This window comes from Sciurus carolinensis, chromosome 12 (assembly GCF_902686445.1).
Source record: "Sciurus carolinensis chromosome 12, mSciCar1.2, whole genome shotgun sequence".
NCBI classification, from domain to species: Eukaryota; Metazoa; Chordata; class Mammalia; order Rodentia; family Sciuridae; genus Sciurus; species Sciurus carolinensis.
Window position 1 is genome coordinate 9,678,489 of NC_062224.1, and position 23,889 is coordinate 9,702,377.

General features: G+C 45.9%; 2 protein-coding genes across 3 annotated transcripts in view; one reads left to right on the forward strand and one right to left on the reverse strand.

The window, feature by feature from the left end:
• The window catches only part of Pfkp (phosphofructokinase, platelet), a 59,240-nt gene extending 42,539 nt beyond the window's left edge, over positions 1 to 16,701 (forward strand). The window contains exons 16-22 of one of the 2 annotated variants that reach the window (XM_047520376.1): positions 4,264 to 4,416; positions 9,212 to 9,376; positions 11,319 to 11,380; positions 11,877 to 11,988; positions 13,128 to 13,227; positions 15,809 to 15,911; positions 16,280 to 16,701. In XM_047520376.1, coding sequence (XP_047376332.1) covers positions 4,264 to 4,416; positions 9,212 to 9,376; positions 11,319 to 11,380; positions 11,877 to 11,988; positions 13,128 to 13,227; positions 15,809 to 15,911; positions 16,280 to 16,430 — 846 coding nt within the window. In that variant the 3' untranslated portion in view covers positions 16,431 to 16,701. The remainder of the gene's footprint in view (positions 1 to 4,263; positions 4,417 to 9,211; positions 9,377 to 11,318; positions 11,381 to 11,876; positions 11,989 to 13,127; positions 13,228 to 15,808; positions 15,912 to 16,279) is intronic. The other variant, XM_047520375.1, reaches the window with a different exon arrangement.
• Positions 16,702 to 17,739: 1,038 nt separating this feature from the next.
• The window catches only part of Pitrm1 (pitrilysin metallopeptidase 1), a 32,628-nt gene continuing 26,478 nt past the window's right edge, over positions 17,740 to 23,889 (reverse strand). The window contains exons 24-27 of the mRNA XM_047521472.1: positions 20,134 to 20,259; positions 18,999 to 19,144; positions 18,262 to 18,364; positions 17,740 to 18,144 (exon numbers count right to left, since the gene is read on the reverse strand). Coding sequence (XP_047377428.1) covers positions 18,051 to 18,144; positions 18,262 to 18,364; positions 18,999 to 19,144; positions 20,134 to 20,259 — 469 coding nt within the window. The 3' untranslated portion in view covers positions 17,740 to 18,050. The remainder of the gene's footprint in view (positions 18,145 to 18,261; positions 18,365 to 18,998; positions 19,145 to 20,133; positions 20,260 to 23,889) is intronic.

A 23,889-nucleotide genomic window follows, 5' to 3' on the forward strand; every position in this document is an offset into this window, starting at 1 on the left:
TTACTTCCAATCTGTAAATCTTATTGTGATAAATCCTGGACCAAGGTTCTCTGCCTTGAAGTCTAAGGGTGGAAATTAAATAGTTTGTAATTTTGTTCATTGACTATTGGATCCTCTGTCTGCATTTATTGTATTTTTGATTATGCTGTTAATGTTATTTCCCCCTTAATTGGCAATTCTAAATTGTAATCTAATAATATTGATGCTGCTTTGATTGTTAATTTCTTGCCAGAAGGCAAGAGCAAAGCATAGGGGTACATTCTACATGTCATATTTGTAGATAACACTTATGACTCAAATGGGAGTTTGAAGATCAGTATCTGAATCAGAGTACATTTTACTTAATTATTCCATGTCAAATATTTCAGTAATTCTCAGGTTTTTATTTTCCTGTGAGATCTAGTTCTTGTGAAAGTTTTCTAAGTTTTATTTTTCTTTCTTTATTTATTTTTTAACTCTTTGGCACCAAAAAACCTATTTCTAGTGCTGGTAAATAAAAGCCCCAAAGCTTTTAAGATAAAAATCTAAAGGGTAAGTAACGCTTAGCACTTATTTCTTGCTTTTCTGAGCTGCTTAACCTTCTCTGCGTTTAGTTACTAAGGTGGTGTGACCCGTGTCTGCGACAGTGTTGTGTGTCTGTTTTCAGTCACTAACTGTTTGTGTAGGTCTTGCATGTGCTTCCTGGTGACTGTCCTTACTGCTCTTGCTGCTTTCAACTGATTTGGGCTCTGGATGGATCTTCGTTTGTGAATGTCAAGATCGGTGTCTACCACAAAATGAATTTTCTTTTTCTTTCTCTCTTGCCTGCCCTGGCTAGTTGGGGGTTTCCGTATTCCACGTTGTCCTATAGTTAAAGCCTACTTCAAGGGGATGGGTGGGGACCTGGAAGCTGTCCTTTGCAGTAGGTGGGAGCTTCTGCAGGGCTCCGCCAAGGCTTTTGTCCCCTCGATGTACTCCCCTAGGCACCAAGCAAAGATTCTCCTACCTTATGATTGTAAGCTCCTCTGCTATAAAGAACTGCTTCTCCCCAGATTATTGAAAGAGAATATAAACATAGTTGAAAGTTTGAAAACGGAAGTAGATTGGAGGACCAAACCTAAACCATCTATCCTACTTCCCTTTGAGGGAGTTTGTGACTTTTCTTTCAAATTTGGTCATTTACGCATTTGAGTTTCTCCAAGCTAGGTTAACCAACAATGATGTTTGAGAAAGAAAAAGAAGGAGCAGGTAGTTGATCATTCCTGAGCACCTCAGGCACGATCACAAGGCAAGGGGAGGTGTGTGGTCTTCCTCATGTGCTGTTTCTGAGGCTCCAAGGAGCCAGGTCGACCTCTTGGTTCTGCCATCTCAAGGTAGGTGGCCAAGGCCGGAGCCAATCAGGATAACCTCAGTGACTGCTCTGACTGCTCTGGGGCCTGTATCCTCAAGGGGAAGAGGCGAAAATCTGAATGTGTCATTGGTTTCTTCCAGAGATCTGTTTATTGGGCAAAATGAAGTTGGTTCCAGTCATTTGGATTTGGGGTTAAACTAGATCGTAACCACGACTCCTCTGCAGGAAATGGGGCTGTGTGGCGCTCTACACAAGGTCACTCTGGGTCCCTCCTGCTGCTGTTCTGGTGGGTTAGGGCCCATAGCAAGTTGGTGTCAGTTCACTGACCTAATTGGTAGCTTAAAGCCGGTGTCCTACACAGGTTACCAGAGCTCCCTGCATGCTCACATTTAGGTGCTTTGTTTCTAGTGGTGTTTAGCTGCCTGCTTGGCCTGGGATGGCCTTCACGTTTAGAATCCACGGACATCTCCAATACCAAATGGTTCCTTTTGTCTGGGGAGCTTGGTGATCCTCAGCTGTGGATGGTTTTGCACCAGGGGGCATTTTCAGGATCAAGGGGCATTTTGGATTGCCACAGCTGGGAGAGGAACTGCTTCTGGCATCTAGTGGTCAAGGCCGGGGATGTTGCTCCATATCCTACAAGGTATGGGACAGTCCCCACCAGAGGGAATCATCCGACTCAGAATGTCAACCAGTCCAGGTTAACAAACCCTGAGCTAGTCCTACTTGATGAAGTTATCACTGTCTTTGCATGTCTGATTGTTGTCTTCTCTAATCCTTTCCTCCTTGTCTGCAGTGACACCTAGCTTGCAGTCGCATGCCTGGAAGGGGATCTCAGTAGCTGCAGTGTCAGTGAGTTTTCTGGGCAGAGCAAAATTAGCACAGTACCTCAGCGCAGGCGTTTAGGAGACTCTTGTGAGGTAGCTGCAGGCTTTTTTATTGGACTTACTTTGTATACCTCCCCAAACGTACAGCACTTTGTTCCAGCCAACAACACAGCCAAAGCAAGCCGAGCACGAGCCACTGTTGATGCCACAAAGGCGGCAGTGACTACAGCCCTGCCAATAGCCCTGGTCAGTCCTGATGACCACGAAATCAAAAACCATAACTAGGCCCCTGAGACTGTGCCCCAGCTGTCCTCCTGGTGTGGGTAGCTCTCACCGTCCAGGGTAGCTTGATGGTGTCTTAAAGTGTCCACCTGGAGCGGGGAGCAGGGAAAATCACTGAGGCTCACTCAGGATCTCGAGGCTAGACTTGCTTGTGTGTCTTCAGAGTGTCCTGCTTTCCTGGGCAGGGGCTGCCCGGCCCATAGTCTCCCTCTCCTTTGCTTAGAGATTGAAGGAAACAAAAGGAGCGATGGGACACAGAAGGCAGGAAGGACTGCCATCAGGGGTCTCAGGAGGAACAAAGTCACTGGCCCCGATGCCCACCCACCACCACCTCCACCCACCCCATCTGGCCCCCGGGGAGCCCCGTCTGAGGACGGCCTGCACCCCTTTGACTTCCAGCAGGAGCCTTCTCAGAGACGGCCGCTCCCCCTACAGCCTGTCCTCCACGGACCCTGGGCTAGAGCCTTCCTCCATACACGGAGTGAATACTTGTAGAAGGTGCTGGGGAGCCCACTAGAGAGTGGGTGCTGGCCAGTGGGCGCCCCCAGGTGAATCTTCTCATGATTCATTTTGAACAAATCGCTGCAGTAAATGCCACACCAAAGCTGGAAAGAGAGAGGCCACACAGACCAGCTGTGGGTCCAGCTCGGGCAGAGGTGGAGGAAGTGGGCTAAGGGGGCCAGATGCTCCTGTTGGACTCGCCACCACCCAGTGCTGACCACCCTTGTCACCTCCCTACTGACTGCTCCAAGGACTAACCTGCTGCAGGTCCATGGCCCACTGTCCAGAATCCTCAGGCCGCACGGGCTCTAGAATTTAGAACATTCTGGGTTTCAGAAAGGCAATACGGAAGGACGGCATGTGGCTTGGTGGTAGAGCACTTGCCTAGCATGCACACGGTTCCAGGTTCCAGGTTATCTGACTATAACTGGGTCAGATTTGCCAGCAAATATTTCAAAGATGTTGGGGGCTGCTTGGATTTAGGAACTCTGGGTAAGTGGACCTGTATCCTACTACTAACTTGGTCACCTCCCTGAGGCAGAGAGTTAAACCTCTGTCTGCAGGGCTGAACAGCTCACCTTTTGACATCAGAGCCAGTTTCCATTGGAATTCCAAAACAGTTGATCGGACCTTGCCGATCTATCCTGCTTAATGTAAGCGCTGCCAAGGGCCCTGAAAGGGAGGCTCCCTCCAGAAGGGAAGTGGATTCTCCAGACGGCAGTTACGCCCTGGAGCCAGGGCTCCTTGGTGGCGGGCTGTGGGTAATGTATCTGCATGCCTCTTCCGCGTCTGCCCTCTGCGGTGTCACGGTGCCTGCCTGCAGGTGACCCTGCTCTGCATCCGTGATGCCAGTCATTTGATGTCGACCTCACAGCCCTGTGCTCTCCCCACCCCTCCCTGCAGAAGTTTCGTGATCGGTGTTGCACTAGACTCCCCAGCCTCACTGGCTCTCCCACTTACTCTGAGATGCCAAGAAATGAGCTGCTGTCCGTCTAATGACTAACACGCTGATGCCGCCTCCACCCCTGCTTTGCTCCGTGCCTGCTTTGCTGCTGCCTTGCACCACCAGACTCCACTGCTTGTGGCCTCTGCTGCGGGACACGGGGGAGGAGGCCGGGCTGCCCGCTGTGGCCCGGTGTTGGAGCTCGCCCTGCCCCCGCAGTGCTGATCCAGGCTCCCTTTGGCTCTGTTCACCTGCATGAAACAGCTTCCCACTGGCGACTCAGGTCCCTCCCTGTCACATCCCTGGAGCCACAGCCCACACCCAGTGACTGGCAGGTGATGAGCCTGTGCCCGCTAACTGCCGTGGCCCTGCTGCTTCAGGCTTACTCCGGCGCCATCATGATGGCTGATGCTCGCAACAGCCACGAGGAGTTTTGCATCCCTGTGTGCGTCCTGCCTGCCACCATTAGCAACAATGTCCCAGGCACAGATATAAGTATTGGCTCTGACACTAGCCTGGATGTGGTGGTTGAGGTAAGAGAACTCTGTCTGCTCTTGCTTTGTTCTGTTTGCTTTAACAATTTGTTTCTTCTGCCTTAAGAAGACCGCAATGAGGTCCAGCTCTCTCTTCCAGTTCGCTGTCCCCCTTCACTCCCTGCCCTCCCCCAAGTGGACACTGAAAGGGGAAACCTACTCATTCTCTGAGGATGAACAGGCCAAATGCATTATTCCTTTGTGTTTCCTGTTAGGTTGGCTTTTTGTCACATTTTCTATAATAAGGTGATTTCTCCTAGGCAGAGCCTATCTGTGGACTAAAAGTAAGGTGTTGTATAAAGCCCTTTGCCTAATGTTTCTGCACCACCTAAACAAGGTGAGCTGTGGGCAGCATTTCTGGCAAGGCCTGCTGTTCCTGCCTGAAGTTGAGTAGCTAGAGGTGTGACCTTAGAGGAGCGTCACACAGCAAGTCACGGGAGCGTGCTGAAAGGGGGCCTAGGTACCTGGTAAGTATGGAAGCTCCTCGGTGGAGCAGAGCTGATGGGTACAAAAGGAGCCGCTGCCTGGACGCACACGCTCCCCGCCGAGTTCCCTGGGAGCTCACTGACTGCCGTGCCGCATCCTGTGGGTAGGGACTAAGCGATCCAGCAGGTGCTGGATGCGGTGCCAGCGTCCACATTGTAGCGTACGTGATGTGCTGTGCCTTCATGGGCCCCGACTCCTGTGCACTGGACATGAGGATACCTGCTAGCCCCACAAGCCTTTGCTATCTAGAATGTTCCTCACCAAACCAGAAAAAGGATGGTGGTAACTTCTGACTCAGTAGGTCTGGCGTCCTCCAGAAGGGCAGCTGCGGGCCTCTTAACTTACACGTTCACATCAGAGTTAGTTCATGAAAAGTCATGACTGTTGAGCTTCTTTAACTCAACTTGGTGCAGAACTTCCGAAAATAGCAGTTTTATCCCAGGTTTGGTCTGGGTTGAATTATAATGCAGGAAAAGTACCTCCCCACTCCCCGCCCACCTGCCACACTTGGGCCAAATGTCCTAAATCTGCATCAGAATCTCTGCATTTGTCTCTTGAACCGATGGGTACATCCTCATCACTGCCCTCTGGCACTGGTCCTTGTGCCTCCAGCAGCATGCTGCCCTCACAGAGGCTGGCTGCAGCTCGTGACCAGGGTCAAGGCTCCCTTGGACCCCACGTATCCTCCTTGGAGTTCTGTTTCTTTGCATGCTAAATTAAGATCCCAGATAAACCAGTAAAATAGCTCCCCATCACTGAACACTGTTAGGGCCCAGGACAGTGCTGGACCTTAGTCTCCTTGAACACCCGGGCTACTTTCAACTTGCAGGTAGCACAGCACTACCCACCTTCACTGACCGGGAAGGCACCTTGCTGGCTCCCTACAGCAGACAGTGGAACAGCCCCCTCCTGGCCCCAGCCCAGCCCCTGCCCTGGTCCCTGGAGTTCATCAGGCACATTCCTTGGAGGAATCCCATAGTCAGGATAAAATGACCTCCTGGCTTGTTGGCAGAGCAAGACTGAGTTCCCACGGTACGGCCCACTGGCTTTCCCCCTATCTTAACACCATAGTGAACTCCACCTTATCTTTCCACCTTTCATTTATGTGTTTGAAACCTGGTGTAAAATGTCAGGACTATTTAAACTGCAGCTTGCAGTTTTTCCTCTAGCACAGATCTTCCAGGGATTTTCCCCGGTCATCTGTGTGTGCCATTGGAGGGAGCTGGTGTTTGATGCTCAGGGAAACGCCAGCGGGCAGTGGCTCTGCCTGTGGTCCAGCGGGGGACCCTCTGTGATGCCTCCTTCCACCCGAAGTCGGAGACACCCCTTCATGGCCACCAACACATGGCAGGATGGCCTTTGTGCTGTGGCCTTTTCTGGTCAGCACTACTTTTAATAATTGAACCAGACATGGTTCGAATACCGTACTATTTTTAGATGAAACTAATTCAAATATTCAGATACAATCTATGCAACAGGAGAGTATTTAGGGAGGTGTGTGCAAGCTCCAAGCAGCGGCAGCCTGCTCCAGCCCAGCTGTCATTGTTTTTATAGTCCGTGGCACACAGAAGCTCTGGGCCTTTGTCCGTTGTCAGGTTCACTTGGTGGACTTTAGGTTTCGTTGACAGCCCATCGAGATCGGTTCAGAGACACATGCGTGCAACTGCTTCTGGTCGGGCTGCTTTGCTGGCACTATTCTTTTGACATTAACTGACTAGAGCGTTGTTGTTTGAATTAGTGACAATAATTCCCCACCTTAGAACAGACACATTGGGGATATTAAGCTCAAAAATTAACCCATGTGGTTTTGTACCTCTGGGAGAGCCTGACAGCCTGGCCAGCTGCTGTCCAGTCCTGTCCCTTCCCATCCCCCAGAATGGCTCTAAGAACAGGCCACACCAGGAGGCTTAAATACCTGAATGCTTTATGAAAATATCCAGTGCAAACATAACAATGAAAGTCCAGTGGATTCTGCACCCTTGCTCTGCTGCAGCTGTGGGTTCTCTGACTTCCTTGGCTAGTTTTGGTCCCCTGTCCCAGCATGAACACAAAGAGAATCGGTGCCATTGATCCCTCTTCTTCCCAACTCAACTCTCAGGGAATTCAAAGCTGCCCATGCACTAAGGTGCAGAGTGGGTTTTTAATATACCAAACAATTATTTTAGGAGGATAGAAATCCATCCAAAAAATTAGAATTATAGGTCGGAATAATGATTTTAATTGGGCCTTTGCTTGTCAATCAAAATGTTCTTTCAAACTTAATTCAAAGTATTTAAGTGAAAATTTCCAAATTGTTATTTTACTTTGGTGGACACGAACCCTCTTTCCTCTTCCCCCAAAGATCCAGAAGGCTTGGTTTCGAGCCCAGGGCAGCATTCCCTTTGTGACTTTCCTCTCCGTTAATGGCCCTGGAGACTGGTGTAGGGGATCCTGTGTGATGGGCCCTGGGCTGGCTGGTGGGTGGGTGGGGTGTGCGCACCCATTCCATTCTGTGACACTGGTTGAGTTACCTGACTGGGAACTGGGGCTGCTGACCCTGCCACAGTGGGTGGACCCAGCCAGGACTCCTGCCTCCTGGAATTTGCATCTAGTGAGGAAGAGACACCTAAATCAAACACCTCGTCCTGGGACGGTTTCTATCAGGAAAGGACACCCAGTGTCACAAGAGCCCCTGCCAGAGAGCTGTGCCGTCCTAGAGATCAGACAGTTTTCCTGAGGAAATGACATTGAACTGGGTCAGAGGTAAGGAGGGAAGAAGGTGCCTGTGTGAGCCTCCTGTGGTTGTAATAAAAGAGCACACGTCAGTGTGCCTTAAAGCAGTACTCACTATTCTCCACATCTCTGAGGGGCAGAAGCCGGCCAGCTGATGTCAAGTTCAGGCCCCAGGGGAGAGGCTGCTCTTGCCTCTTGGAGTTTGTGGGGCTGCATTCCTTGCAGGCCTTGGCCCCTGGCCTGTCCTTTCTCCAAGTCAGCATGCAGTATATTGCTCAGTGCTTGCAGGTCTTCCGCTGCTGTGTCGGATCGCCTCTGACTCCCTCTTGTAAGGACACATGTAATGGCATTTATGGGCCACCTGGATAATCTCCCTGCATCAGATCCTTAGCTCGATTTGTAGATTTTAAGGATTAGGATCAGGATACTTCTGGGGGATTCTATGCAGCCCACCACAATGCCCAGACACCAGAGTGTGTGAAGACCACCAGGACAACCCGAGTGCAGCATGACTCCAGACCAGGAAGGGGGCTGAAGCCAGGAGCCAGGAGCGGGACCTGGCCTCGGGAGTGGGCAGGCCAGGGGTTCCATCTAAAGCCTTTGACGTGTACTTAAAGTAGTTGGTGGAAGGTTTTGAGTAAGGCAAGAAGTTGATCAGATTTGGATTTTAAAGGTGGATCTCAGTACTGTGGGAACAGATTGGGTGCTGGGGGCTGGGTTAGAGGCTCTGGCAGAAATAAGTGGCACCTAGACCTGTGCCACAGGTGGGAGGTGGCAGGTGGCTGTTTCCAAGTTGTGTTCCATGAGCCTGGAGGCTGGGTGGTAAGACCTTTCGTTATGAGGCCAGGTGCCCCTGCGTCTGGAAGACTCCTCTGGATGCTTTTGTCTAAGAAGCTACTGTCGGTATTAGACTAGAGGTACCCCTAAGCATGACGTAGCATCTGTGCATGAACCGAAGATGACCAAAACCCTAACTGCATAGACAGAGCTTTTCAAAATTAGCATAGTGATATCCATCAACTAAGCCAGAGAGTTGGCATTTGCATAAAATCTAGATTTGCACCAACAAGGACACATTCAAAACTGAAAGGTGAGCCCGGCGTGGTGTAATCCCAGCAGCTTGGGAGGCTGAGGCAGGAAGATTGCTAAGTTCAAAGCCAGTCTCAGCAACTCAGCAAGACCCTGTCTAAATAGAATATGAAAAAAGGGCTGGGGATGTGGCTCAGAGTTTAAGTGTTCCTGGGTTCAATCCTTGGTATCAAAACAAGAAGAAAAGCAAAAGTGAGCTGTCTTGAGTGACCATCTTCCTCATCACCTCCTAAGGCGCCCAGGAGAAGGACGGTGGCCAGGTCCCCACATGGGTGCTCAGAGCTTCTCCCTGACACTGGTAAATGCAGAGGCAGGCTGATGTTACTGAGGCAGGGTCCCGGCCGCTGTGCATACTGTTCCTCGCCATGTCCAGTGCTCATGACTGCTCGCTCGGGCTTGGTGGAGGGACTTGCTGCAGCTCTCGAGGGGTGCAGGCTCTAGGCTGGTGCACATCTGACACTGGCCAGTGTCCTGGGTTGGAATGACTGATCTTCTTTTCTGTGACCAGACATGTGACAGAATCAAACAGTCGGCCAGTGGGACCAAGCGTCGAGTGTTCATCATCGAGACCATGGGGGGCTACTGTGGCTACCTGGCCAACATGGGGGGCCTCGCAGCTGGAGCCGATGCCGCCTACATTTTCGAAGAACCGTTCGATATCAGAGACCTGCAGGTACGGCAAAGGGTCAGGCCCCCGTGAGCACAGTTTAGTTCGGAATCCACATGGTGCGGTTGAGTGTGTGCTCACATTTGTCGCCATTCGCATTTTGAGGGGATGGAGGTGGTGGTGTAAAATATCCCAAGCTGTGTGCCCTCAGTCATCCCCTCGTCTGTCCAAGTGCTGCGACTGCAGTATCGGGAGCTCTCTTGATGGGTGACGCAGAACAGACAGGGTTGAGGGCACCTTCTTCCCATGTGTGAAAACAGGCTTGGGGATCCTTGTTTAATCCCATAGGTTAAGCAGCCTCCCTTAGGCCTTTTATGTATGACCGCAGTCCCAGACCTCTGGTGTCTTTGTGGACCCAAGGGTAGGGAGTTCTGTGGCAGACGGAGGGTGTTCCTTGCCCCACGGAGCTAGAGTCCCCATGAGAAGCAGCTGTCATTGGCTGAGAAGTGCTGAATTCAGTTAGGGAAGGTGCGGTGCTCACGAAGGTGGCCGGAGCTGCCAGGGAGCGTGAAGTGGCTTAACTCTGCATCTGTCGGTGGGGGTGGCTGCACATAGCGCCAGTCACAAACAAGACAGGAGCCAGACCTGCTTTCTCCACTTCATGCTGCTTTTTAAAATTATCACTTTTAAATAAACAGACTATTGTTAGAGCACTTTTTGATTTATAGCAAAATGATGTAGAAGGCACATATGCAGCTTTCCCACCTTCCTCCTACCTGCCCCCGCTACAGCCCGACCTGCACCCACTGATGAGCCTACATTGACACATTGTGGTCCCCAGCCTTCCAAGCTGTCAGAGGCCCCCTAAGGCTTCCCACTTGTTTCAGTTCCTTCAGGCCAAGGGCTGGTTCAGCCTATCCTTCCAGGCTGTTCCCTCACTGGCCCAGGCCTGGCCAGAGCCAGGCTGCTGGATTGGAGGAAGGAGGGGTGGGCATCTGGTGGAGCTGGTGCGGCCTCAGTGCGTGCAGCAGGTGCTCATGGACTGGGCAGGGGCGGGGGCAGGCCCACGAGGGCCACGGTCTCTGTTTGGACCCTGGGGCTAGACCCAGGCATGGACCCCGCAGCCTTGCCAAAGAATAAGCATGGGCTGGTGGACAAGTCGAGCAACTGTCTCTAAGCAAGTTATGATGTTGTTTCTGAACTAAATCAAGTAATGAGATGTTTGGTGACGAGGACATATGAACCATGAATTTACTGACAATACTGAACTGTTAATACTTCACGTCTATCTAAAGACAGTGTCTGACTGGCACTTATCATGGCTCCTGGCACATGGTAGATGATTAAGAAATGTAATTATGACAAATTTGATGACTCATATTTTAGGATGAGTCATTAGGAAATTACCACCCTTTAGTAATCTTCCTTGCATGGATTGAAATGTTTTTGCACATTCTTTCAAGACCAATTTTCTTAAGAGAACCTGTGTATGAATGAGCCTATATAATTTGGGGGGAGGGGTCAGAAAATGTTTATTAGGCATTTGTATGAGATGCTATGTAAAGTCAAGCAACAGGTAGTTATTTTCTGAGAGCTCTAAGAAAATACTGCCATGGAAATAGATAAGGAGCAATAGATGATCATGAACATTAGGCAAATGCACAGAATGAAATAAATACTTTAGGAGGGAAATCAGTTTATTTTGGAAAGCATTTCTTGTGGAAGTTATTATTTCCATTCGCTAAATAAATATGCCCAGTAACATAGCCCTGTTCCCACCCTATGTATTATTACCTTGATTATTGTTACTGGTGCATTTATCACTACTACACTGATATCACTAATATATTCTTATTTGTTTACTGTAGTCACCCACAAATAAATGAAAGCTATAAAAGCAGCTGCTCTCTCAATTGCTGCTATATTCTAGCACTTATGATCTTACAGTACCTGGCACATAGTAGGTGCTTAATAATTGATTGTCTGATTAACAAAATATTCTTTCTAGTCCAACGTGGAACATCTGACAGAAAAAATGAAAACCACCATCCAGAGGGGTCTTGTGCTCAGGTAATGTAAAAGTTTCTGATCTTCCTCCCTTTCAGACCTAGGTTCTGAGACTCCACAGATGATCTGAAACCTAAGGAGCCCTCATTGCTCCTTTACCACCCTGAGCCTTGCTCTGAATACTGAAGGAACAAAGAAATACAGCGATTGCCTGCTGTTAAAAATATACTCGCATTAAAATAAAGGGGAATTTCCTGGCAAGGCTGATATTCTGAGCCAGTTTTTAAAAATGAAGCAATAAAGGGTGGTTCTGAAATTGAGTTTCGCTCTGTAGTCTTCTCTTTTTTCCCCACGATACCTCCCAATCATATCCTTAAATAAGCCCCTTGACTTTCCTGAAGGAGAGAACACCCAGTCAGGATAGGGATGAAGGCCCCAGGAGCGGGCCTGACAGGCGGCTGTGCGCCCGAGGCTGCGCCGGTAGCGCCACCCCAGGTCCACCCCAGATCCCTGCGCGCCCCTGGCCTGGGGAGTAACCGGCTCTTTGGTTTCGTGGCAGAAACGAGAGCTGCAGCGAGAACTACACCACCGACTTCATCTACCAGCTCTACTCCGAGGAAGGCAAAGGGGTGTTCGACTGCAGGAAGAACGTGCTGGGTCACATGCAGCAGGTAGGCCTGGAGTCCCGGCAGGACAAGGGAGGGCCGGCTGCAGACTGGGGCCTCATTTCAGCCAGTTTTGGGAAAATGTGCGTTCACAAGTAAATTCGAGGGTGACTAGAAGCAGCATCTGGATTATTCTGTCGTAGCTGTCCCACCAGCTTTAGAATGTGTGCTCCTGTGTGTGATTATTGCAGTGTGGGGGGATTTTAAGGAAAACTCTGCTCTCATGTAAATAGTGACACTGGTTCATTTGGAAATCGTATTCAAATTAAATACTTCAATTTTTTTTTTTTTTTTTTTTTTTTTTGGACTGGGAATTGAATCCAGGGACACTTAACTTCTGAGCCACACCCCAGCCCTTTTCATTTTTTATTTTGAGAGGGGTCTCAAGTTGCTGAGACTGGCTTTGAACTTACAACCCTCCTGCCTCAGGGCCCACTCACCCACCCACAGCCACTGGGATTACAGGCATGCACCACCGCATCTAGCAAATACTTTCTTAAATATTGGGGTTTAATAAGACTTAAAATGGAATATCAGACCAGTGACACTTGAGATTGATACAAAATCAGGATGAATTGGAAAGAATGGCAGGGTGAGCTTTTAGTTTAGGATTTCTGAGTGTGAGTTGGGAAGTAGGTGGTCCCAGGTTTCCCGGTTTGAAGGCCTCCACTGTTTCCATCATTCCCTCCTGTGCCTTGTATCTGAGGGAACTTTTAAACTAGGGCCCACTAATCTATTTCAAAAGACGATGAAATGGGCAAGCGTGTATTTTTGTGGGAAAAAAAAAAGTCCAGTTTGTCAGATCCTTAAAGGAAATCGTCATCTCTCCTTACCCCAAAACAAGTTCAAGAATCCCTGATAGAGACTCTACAACAGTGAGGACTGCTCAGTGGTGGTCCCGCTGATTAGAGTCCCGCCCTGGGAGGAGGAACGGCCTGCCGTGCTTGCCAAGATAGGCTGAGCTCTGGCTGCAGCAATCAGAGCTTGGGTGTCTGACCCAGTCAAATCCACGAAGACAGAAACAGGCAAAACCAAACCATGTTTGCAGGTTTGCATCTCTTAAAAATGTGAATCTTGTTCAACTACAGAAACTGTCATTTCTGCTTGCTTTGTAACTAAATTTCATGTAACTTAACCACAAACAGGGTGGAGTACCTTCTCCATTTGATAGAAACTTTGGAACCAAAATCTCTGCCAGAGCTATGCAATGGATCACCTCAAAGCTGAAGGAGTCCCACAGCAAAGGTAGGAGGTCACGGAGGATGGCAGAGCACTGGAAGCAGGCAGAGACAATGTCTTGAGTAAAATATTTTTGCTTTTTCTTAAGTCCACTGTCAAGTTGCTTGTGATAACATTGTTTTGCTTTTGTTAGTCTTAGCATTGCTATATGACCTTTAAGGTTAAAATTAAATATAAATCCTCTTAATAAAGTAAAATGCTTTGTGGTGGGTGACATTCCAATAATTCAGTAGCTTTGTATCTATTAGGCAGAGACTGCTGTGCACATGTTAGACACCTAGGAAGACTGTAAAGTGGCCTTGTTTTATTTCCCTGGTGATGAGAAACACTTTGGATTAGCTTTTACTTAGGATACTTAAGACTTTCTCATTGCTTCAGTCACAACTTTAAGAGCGCAGAATCCCATAACAGAAGATGGTTGGTGTCCACATACTCTTCGTCCTTTAGAACCCAAGTGTGTCCTTCAGTATTTTAGAATTTTTTTGCAGGGGGATGGTATCAGGATTGAACTCAGGGGCACTCAGTCACTGAGCCACATCCCCAGCCCTATTTTGTATTTGTTTATTTCGAGACAGGGTCTCACTAAGTTGCTTAGTGCCTCACTTTTGCCGAGACTAGCTTTGAACTCAAAATCCTCCTGTCGCAGCCTCCTGAGCGGCAGGGATTACAGGTGTACGCCACCACGCCTGGCAGTGTTTTAGAATTTTGTGATGACCATTCCTTTGATTTCTTCAGAGTTCGATGACCCATGTAAGTCTTCAAAGAGTGATTTAGTTCAGAGTGACTTTGCACAGTGTTGGCCCCGTACTCATGCAAATCTGTCATCTCCACGACTCCAGGCCAGCTGATGGTTCTGCTGGTCCTGGCACTCGAGTGTCCCACACAGTGTGTTAGTGCCCAGGTCCCTGGGACCTGGCCCAGTGCATGCCGGGGTGCTGCTGGACAACTGGGTCTTCAAACTAGTTTTACCAGTCATATGCTCACTGTCAGGTGTGCACGTGTGCTGTTACTCCCAACTGGCCTATACCTGCTACCTTCACTTTTAAAAGTGTCACCTGTTTGGTGTGTTAGTTTCACTGTGGCTTGGAACTCAGTAGGTAAAGAGGAAGAGGGCAGGTTCTTAAGTATTTGCGTGACATTCTCCTTTCTCCATATTCTGCCTGTTTTTCTGTTGGCTGGTCACTAAGAGTTCGGCATGTCCACAGCAGTTTCTGGCTAATGGAGGCAAAGCTACCATATTATTGGAATGTCACCCACCTTTTCCTTTATGGTTTGAGTTTTGTTACTAAAATGTTCTTTCACCTTTAATTCTTTTAATCTGCTTAATATGAAGCTTAAGATCTGATTTCATTTTCTCCTATGTGGAGTGGGTAATCAGTTATTTAGGTGCCATTTATGGATAAAAATCTCATTCCCCCCCCCACTTTTTAGTACAGTTTTATTTATCATAAGCCAGATATCTATTTACTTAGAACTCTTTCTGGGTTTTGTGGTTCATTGGTGCTGAATTACCTATCCTTGGAAATCTTCCAGTTATATAAGTAACTGATGCTGAGAAGGGTAACTGACACTAAGTTGGCGGCCTTCCAACATCGTGGCTGTCCAGCCCTTGGTGCAGTCCACAGAACCAGAGTGTCAAGGGTCACCAAAATTCTGTCTTTTTGGGGAGGCAGGGCTGTGGGAACCTATATTTCATCAATAAGTCATTTGTGAAAAGAACATTTTTTACAATATTGAACATTGAATTTCTTTCCATATACTTACATCTTTTGTTTTTCTCCATAAGACCTTGTAAATTTTTTGGTACATTTATTCCTACATTCTTATTTTTTTAAAAAATGTTATTGTAAATGGTGCTTAAAAATATTTGTTGTGGGTATGTAGAAATAAAAACAATCTGATTTTTTTTTTTGTAATCAATAATTTACTATGCTCTGAATCCTGGTAAGGATTTATAGATTGTTACATATACATTCATATCATCTATATACAGTCTTTATTTTTTTAGTACTTTTTATGGGCATTTGTATTATGGCACCAACTCATCCCTGGTCAGCCTTGGATTTACTGGGCACAGTGACATTCAAGCTTTTGTCCTGTTCTCAACCGTGGTGAGAACCAGGAATGCCCTGAGCATTTCCTAAGAGTTGTGTTTCTGCAGTGTAAACCAACATCTTTACTCCACTATTTAGTGAAATATTTATTCACTAAATATTTGTCCATTGTTAAAAATGTTCTTCCCATGAATCCCTCCCTCTGTGGTGGCTGCTGTTCTGGTAAGTGGCAGGTGAACAGCCTTCAAGCCGTGTGGAGTAAGGGAGTCCTAGCCATAACCCACCGCTCTTGGAGCACAGAGCTGCTGGGAAAGCCTTGAAGGACCTGTCACACTATACACTGGCGGTCCCCACTGGATGGACAGCTCTCAAATATAATCCATGCCACCTGTCAGGATTTCCAAGCTTACTGGTCAAAACCAGAACTCCCTGCATCCACCCCAAGATAGCTCTGGGCATCCGACTCTTACCTCACCTTCACACGCCATTTTATCAACATGATGCCTTGTTAATTTTTTTAAAAACTTTTATAGGAAAGAAATGTGTTACTGATGACTGCATCTGTGTGCTGGGAATAAGCAAAAGAGATGTCCTTTTTCAACCTGTGGCAGAGCTGAAGAAGGAAACGGATTTTGAGTAAGTCAAGGAAACACTGTACGAGTAAATGTCATTGCCATTAGCAAGAATGAATAATAGGAGTCATGAGGACAGAGGGACACCACAAGCTTAGTAAGTAACACATGCCAATATTTTAAGGAACACATGGGTTCTTCCAAAGCAAGGTAAAAGAATAGCAGACATTGAGAAATAGGGCAGAACTTTTAGAAATACAAAAATGTTTTCATTTGATCTGTGAAAATTGCTCTATCATCTAATGTTCAGTCAGGTGACTCCACAAACCCACCTTTTCTGCCAAGTCTATTTGGGCTGGCTGCAGCCAGAGGCAGCTGGAAGTTGTCTTCCAGTGGGGAAGGCGGCACTTACCATCTTCTCTTCCTTCCCAGGCACAGGATCCCCAAAGAACAGTGGTGGCTGAAACTGCGGCCTCTTATGAAGATCCTGGCCAAGTACAAGGCAAGCTATGACGTGTCCGACTCCGGTCAGCTAGAGCCCGTGCAACCCCGAAGTATTCAAGGGGAACCCGCCACCATCTGAGTGCTGTGCTGACCACCCAGATGACGTGACCAGTGAGGCCTGGAACTACCGGGACCATCCTTTTTGTAACATTTAAGTTATTTTTCAGCACTTTATGCAAGTATTGTTGGCAGTAACAGCTAATCAGAAAGCACCAGTCATCAGTGTCATCTTCTCCCAGTCACCTGAGCCTGACCCCCCAGCCATTCCAGAGTTGTCTCCTCCCCCTTGTATTCTAGCTCATGCTTCAAAATGTGTCTGTCTAGTGGAATTAAACATTTGCCTGAAACCCTTAAGAGCACTGTTTATTTTCTTGAATTTAAAACAAGATCTGCAGGTGGCCTCTAAAGGATTCCTCAGCAGTTTTACGGGCAGAGATTAGCAAAATATAGGGAGTCATGGAATCATGCAAGACAAAGGTGGAAAAGGAAAAGCACAATGCTTTGACGACCAGCAACTGTGTCATTAAAAACGAGGAATTGGCTCTAGCCCATGCTGAAGTCAGCCTGGGCCTGGCTCTGACAGTGACTATGCAGTGGGTGGGTTACTTAACTCCAAGCTCAGTCTCTCTTTAAAGTGAGACAAGATGCAGAATTAAAATGTGAAATATATGAACATATGCCTTAAGAATAAGCTATCAGATACTCTATTTGAATCCTAGTTGCATGTTATACCACAAAGGGCGTTTTTATGAAGAAATGTGATACCAGTATCTCTTCCAGACCACAACAGTGTCATGCTCCTGGGTGGACCCAGGTTAGAACTCTCCAGAGGATTCTGAGGTGCTGTTGGGACTGAGTTCACATGCATGGGGATGATCCCACTGGACTCATGGGTCCCTGTAGGGAAAAGCATTTCTGCCTGTTCTTCAATCTACACCCAGGTCTAGTCTGCAGGAGGCAGCATCCATGGGAGCACCAGATAAATAACTCATCTCTGCCCACAAAACTGCTGAGAAGTAAGTGTTACACCAGAAACGGGGGAAGAGTTTACAGAGGGAAGGGAAGAGGTGATTTAGGAAGCTCTGCTTGCAAAATCTGAGGATAAAACAATAGAGGTGAGCTAGTTCTGAGACATTTTCTCAGTAAAGAGAGTGGGAAAAACTCAACTGAACACTTAACCTAACACTCCCTGTTCTTGAGTTGGACCCCCTCCAACTGCCCAGTTTGACTTGCATCTGTGGGCTGACTTTTCTGCAGGTCCATGCTGTGATCACACCAAGGCAGGCAGATGTTGGAACTCCCTTGTCACTTATTCATCTATTTTTAATGAAGGTCTACTATGTACAATTTTAGCAAAATGTCATTTAAATAATGACAAACACATCAGGTCAAAGGTCAAAGTTGCCTTTTATTTTAAAAATAAATGTTCTAGGATTAATAAGCTTTAAAATTCTAATCTGTATTTGGCATTTAACACATAATAACTTCAATTTCTTCATGATCACCATACTTCCCTCGTTCTTCAACTTGCCAGTCAATACTTTTGGCCAAATTTTAAAAACAGCATGATTTTTGGAAAAAGCAGTAACATTTCTGGATCTTCCAAGTTAAATCTGGCTCAGAGGCTTCCTTTTAAAGAGCCTATACACATGTAGGTTCAACTGAATTCCAGAGTACAGTCAAAAGTACTTGAGACCAGTTATCTTATTATCCATGAGGGGTCCTTAGCGATTTTTGCATTCTCTGGTCCAAGGATAGCCAATCCATGTGTGCTCTTCCCAGTGCCAAGGTACCTGAAAGGAGGACAGTAAATCTGGCTGTTAGCTACGTTGCACACATTCTCGGAGTCAGCAGCACGTCTTCACATTTCTGAATTTCACTGATCACACATCAACCCACACAATACTCACGCGTTGCTCACGGCAATCAGTTTGTCGTGACTGACAGCGAAGAGCTGCTCCCTGTGTGCCTGTTTTACCTCATCCGAAAGGCCAAACAAGAAGTGGTCCATTCCTAAAAGTTAAACCACAGGTACAGATGGAGAAGCTGGCTGGCTATGGCTCACGTGGGGCTCTGTGCTCACAACCTGGCAGGGACACCGAAGTCACTTTATGATGTATTTCAACAGGTCTTTGCATGGCCCAGAGAGGTCAAACCTTAACCACCACTTGCCACAGAGCTGTACTCACCCCTCCTACAGAGTCCCACTTTTGGAGTGTGGGTGAAGAGTCAGCAAGGGTCACCTGTGGCTAGTAATATCGTGAACAAAATGGCGCTATATGATGACATGGCCATTCTCATGCCATGTCAACAACATGCATCTCTACCTGGCAAGTCGTATCATTGTGGGTCAGCAATTGGACCTTGTTGGGTTCTAGATTATTCAAGCTCTGAGATGGTATGATGTGATGCACTTGAAATGAAACATCAAGATGTTCTTGAGTTGATGTCGGGAAGCATGACTTCAAGGTCACTGTTTAGGTTGTTAAATATGAAAACCATTCACAAAGGAAAAGGACAGAGATGGAAAAAAATAAAAGAATTGCTACTTGTGGTTCCCACAGGCCAAGAAGCAAGTACTCAGAAAACTCTGGAGTTTTAGCTGACAGTAACGCAGAACAAGGTTTTCATCATTTACTCAAATTACCTTTGTCTGAAGGAGCAACAGGAGCATCTACAGCGGAGAAAACAGAGAGCTTAGCTTCATCAATGTCCTGCTCTGTGAATTTTCCAGATTTAGCCCAGTCAATGGCCTTCTCAAAAGAATTGAGTGTTTCTAGTGAATTTGGATCCCTGGAAAACCAGAGTTAAATACTGAAGCATTTTACCATGGAAAAATTAATGACAATCACGTGTTGACTAAGAGTTCTTCAACATTTTCTGTTTGTTAATAGCTCTACTTTTAACATATTCCAAACACCCTAGTGACAGAGCAATTATACTCTGTAGTTTAAATCTGACCACAACAACCTTGTCACAAACTCCCTGTACTTGGTGACATGGTCTTCCTGCCTAATTTTATTGCCATTTTTATTTTAAAATGCTCTTTTGTGATTCCATCAGGAGAGGAAGTCACATGGATGAAGGGAAGTCAGGAACACAATGACAATACAAAAAATGACATTGTAAAAAAAGTTCAAGGTTAAACAAAAATACTTCCAGAAGATAAACCCAGGATAGTCTAGAATTTACCCAAAGGTAGGATAATTTTTGAGATATTTCCTTGTATCTGAATGGAAAGACCACCAGTCTTTGCTACCCACCATCACGGTCTAAAGGCGACTTCTGGACCTGGGGGCTGTTTCACCTCCTCATCTAGGTATGGCCTGGGCGCAGGTAGTCAGTGGGGGAAGAGCTCAAAGGAGGGGGGACAAGGAGAGGTGACGACAGCCAGCGCTCGCTCAGGCTGTTCTGGCCCATGCCTTCAGGCAGCAGGGCTTGGGGAAACGTAGAATTATACCACGTAAAAGGGTAGCAGTCTGAGGTCTATGAAAACCTAAAATAGGATCTCCGTTCGGCCTCTGCAATTGACAGGGGCTCAGAGGCTCTCAGGTTGTAGTCTACCTAAATGTGACAATTAGCAAATGAGGATTTACTTAAAAATAAGTAATACAATGTTCCACTCCTATCCCTGGTCCTTACAACATAAAGGACGTTGCTGGGTGTGGTTAGGTGACAGTCACTCCGATATACAAGATGATGACAGCAGTAAACAGCCAAGAACTAGAAGTGAAATGACACGAGTGTTAACACATGTGATGTGGTGAAAAACACCAACTCACCTGTAAGAGTAAAAAGTGAAAATTCCATTATAGCTGAGTTTAGCACCTCCACCATAAGCACCCCCTTTTTCTCGAATTTCGGTATGCAAGAATTTAGCCGTCATCACACATGCAAGGATCCTCAGACTGAAATTAATGTATTAAAAAAAGGAAAGTGAAAAACAACATGGCTCGTAGGAAGTATTACGTATAATGTAATCTGAAGAGATGTCAAGAGCGTAATAAAGTGAAAAAAAAAAAAAAAACAAGTTAGAAAGTAATATACAGTCAGCTCTCTACAGCATCCTTGGGTTCAATCAAGCACAAATCAGAAATATTAACAACAAAAAGTTATCTGCAATGAACATGCAGGTCACGTTTTTCTAGTCATTATTCCCCAAACACTACAGTGCAGCAGCTCTTTGCACAACACTTACACTGTATTAGGTATTATAAGTAACCGAGTCATGATTTGAAGTATACAGGAGGAAGTTGTGTGCAAATACTAGATATTTTATGGAATGAACCTAGGCATCCAGATTTGGTATCTGCAAGGGGTCCTGGAAGGAAAACCTCAAGGACCCCTCCACATTACGGTCCCACTTTTTTTTCCCTTTTATGTAATGAACACAAAGTAAGAATATGGGGAAGAACAATTTTCAAATAGCTCACTTGGATCACAGGGTTTGGAATGGAGAGACTGTGGAGATGGAATAGAAAAAGACTTCCACATGGCTTAACTTGTTATGTTTGTGGCATTTTAAAAGTCTGATACAATGAAAAGGGGCTATTCTTTTTTTTTTTTTTACTAATTTCATTTATTTTTTGGTTGTTTAAGAGAAGATAAATTTTTTGCACTCCCAGAAAATGATTAGATTATATGAACTAAAATATGTAAGACCTAAAAAGAAATCGTTAAGACAATGGCTAAAACATAAATTAACAAAGTGATAAGATTAGGAGAGGATTTCTCACAGAGTATCATCATCACATATTAAAAATTAAATACAAGTCCCAAATCATTCAAATGTCCACATTAAAAAAGAGGAAAATGATATACTCATAGCATAAGAAATAAAAGCAAAGAAAGTAATTTACTTAAAATATGTGGGAAAACCTTAGTTCTCCATACCAATTGGAGACGCAAATAAACTTCGTAAAAGAAAAGTCATTAATTTGCAGCCAAATCTTTCAAAATTGATGGGCAGAGCAATGGAACGACAACAAGTAGTTGTTGTGAAGGCAGATGTACATTGGCTGAATGTCCCACATCACAGTGTGGAAAACTGGACAGATTCATACAGGCATCCCTGACTAAGAAAACACATCCAGTAAAGCACATTTCTTTTCATAAGGCTTAGTTTCCCGATGGCTTCCACTGTGAATGATAACAGTTGACCCTCTGGAAGAGACAAACTTTTTAGGCAGCATACTAACATGGCCAAAGATAAGCCAGCCATGATGCTGCAGAAGGGAGCCCAACTGGGAAGTCTGGCAACAACCCAGGTCTGTTAATCACGCTGTGGTGAGACTTGGTCCCTGACCCCCACTACCACCGACTGCGGTCTTCTAGGACAGAGGCTGAAACAGGCCAGATGAGCAATGAAATGAAGGCATGAACATAACCCTATTCCTGAAGGACCGTGGTGGAGAAGTCACTGTGGTCTCTCCTGATGATCAGGGGAAACCTCATGTGCGAGGGGCGGAGCCACTCAGGGCCAGCACCAGCACATCCCTTGGCTGGGCCCGGACAGGTCAGGGTCCCTGGAGAAGAGAGCTTCCAACTTGCATCAGGGCTACAGTTTTTATCCACCTGTGTTACCTTTCTTGAGATATACTATTATTTTAATATTATGTAAAAATACATGTTCATTTCTTGAAAAATTATAAAAAACAAAAAAAGAGGTTATAAAACGCCCAGAGGTGACTCTTACAACATTTGAGCGTTTTAAATTTACATTTTCCTGCTGAATACAACACATATCATATATGACTTACAGAAATATTTATTTTCTACTAATATATAAATGCTGAAAACACAGTTGAGACCCATCTTACGGTATTTCCTACCTTGAACCCCCTTCCCCACTCCTCTCTCGACCCCCAGAGAGGCTTGTTCATCTGCTTGGCTCCACATGCCTGTCACTCCTCAGCACCTCCAAGGCACCTTCTCTCCACCTGGCCACTCGGCCCAGGGCTGACCTCAGCTTCCCACTTGGGTGGGCAGAGCAGGGAGTCTAACTCCCCACAGGAAATAGGCGCCCAGCTTCTAGAACCCCACAGCTTCCCTGAGGAGGTGCCTGTTTCCTGCCCCCTCGGCTCTGCCAGGCAACTGGCTCTCTCTGCAGCTTCCCCATGTCACACGCTCCACACTCCTCTGCATTCCAGCTTTCTAAGTTTCCCCGAAGCTTCTGCATGCTGTCTGCCACCTGTCTCCATTCCTTCTACCTTGGGGCTTTATGGTTTCTAAGTCTCTGCTGACACTTTGTGGGGTTAATAGAGGGTTCAAATGTAAGCACACGGGTTCCATCTACCATTCACTGAAGCTTCAAGCCTTCATTTACACATTTTTTTACCTACACATGAGGATACCAAGTCTGTCATTTTGAAAGGAGTTAATTTACTATAAATGTCAGTATTTATGGGAGGGTTATAAATTGTTTACAAAAATAGGCATCACACTGAACAGGGAGAAATAGAAAGTACTTCCTTTAAAATCAGGAACAAGACAAGGATATCCACTCTCAATACTCCTACGCAATATAGCTCTTGAAATTCCAGTTATAACAATTAAGAAAGAAAAGGAAGTTTAAATGGATACAAATAGAAAAAGAAGTCTTCAAATTATCTGCTGATATCATGATCTTAGACTTAAAAGACCCAGAAAACGCTACCAGAAGACTTCTAGAGATGATACATTCAGCCAAGTAACAGGATCTAAGATTAACATACAAAAATCAATAGCTTTTCTGTATTTCAATAATGAACCTGATGAAAAAGAAAACAGGAAAACAATTCCATTCCCAAAACCTCAACAAACCAACCAACCAACCCAAAAACAAAAACTTGGAAATAATTCTAAGGTGGTAAAAGACCTCTACAATGAAAATTATGGAAAACTGAAAAAAGAAATTAAAGAAGACCATAGAAAATGGAAAGATCTGCCATGTTCTTGGTAGGCAGAATTAATATCATCAAAATGGTTATAACACTTAAGCAATCTATAGATTCAATATAATCCCATCAAGATACCAATGATATTCTTCACAGAACTAAGAACAGTTCTAAAATTCATAAGGAACAATAAAAGACACAGAATGGCCAAAGCAATTCTGAGCAATAAGTAATGCTGGAGGTATCAAAATACCTGACTTCAAATTCTACACTAGAGCACTTCAGTAACAGAAGCAGCATGGTATTGGCATCAAAACAGACATGAAGACAAGTAGAAGTCACGGACATAAATCTACTTAGATACAGTCACCTGATCCTTGTCAAAGGAGCCAAAAACACACACTGAAGAAAAGATAGCCTTTTAAACAAATGGTGCTGGGAAAACTAGATAGTCATATGTAGAAGAATGAGACTAGATCTCGATCTCTCTCACTCTGCACAAAAGTCAACTCAAATATATCAAAGACCTAGGAATTAGACCAGAAGCACAGTCACTGCTAAAAGAAAACACAGGCTTGCCACTCCATCATAATAGCATTGGGTACCAGCTCCCAGAGCTTAAGAAATAAAACCAAGAATCAATAAGAGGGATGGAATCAAATT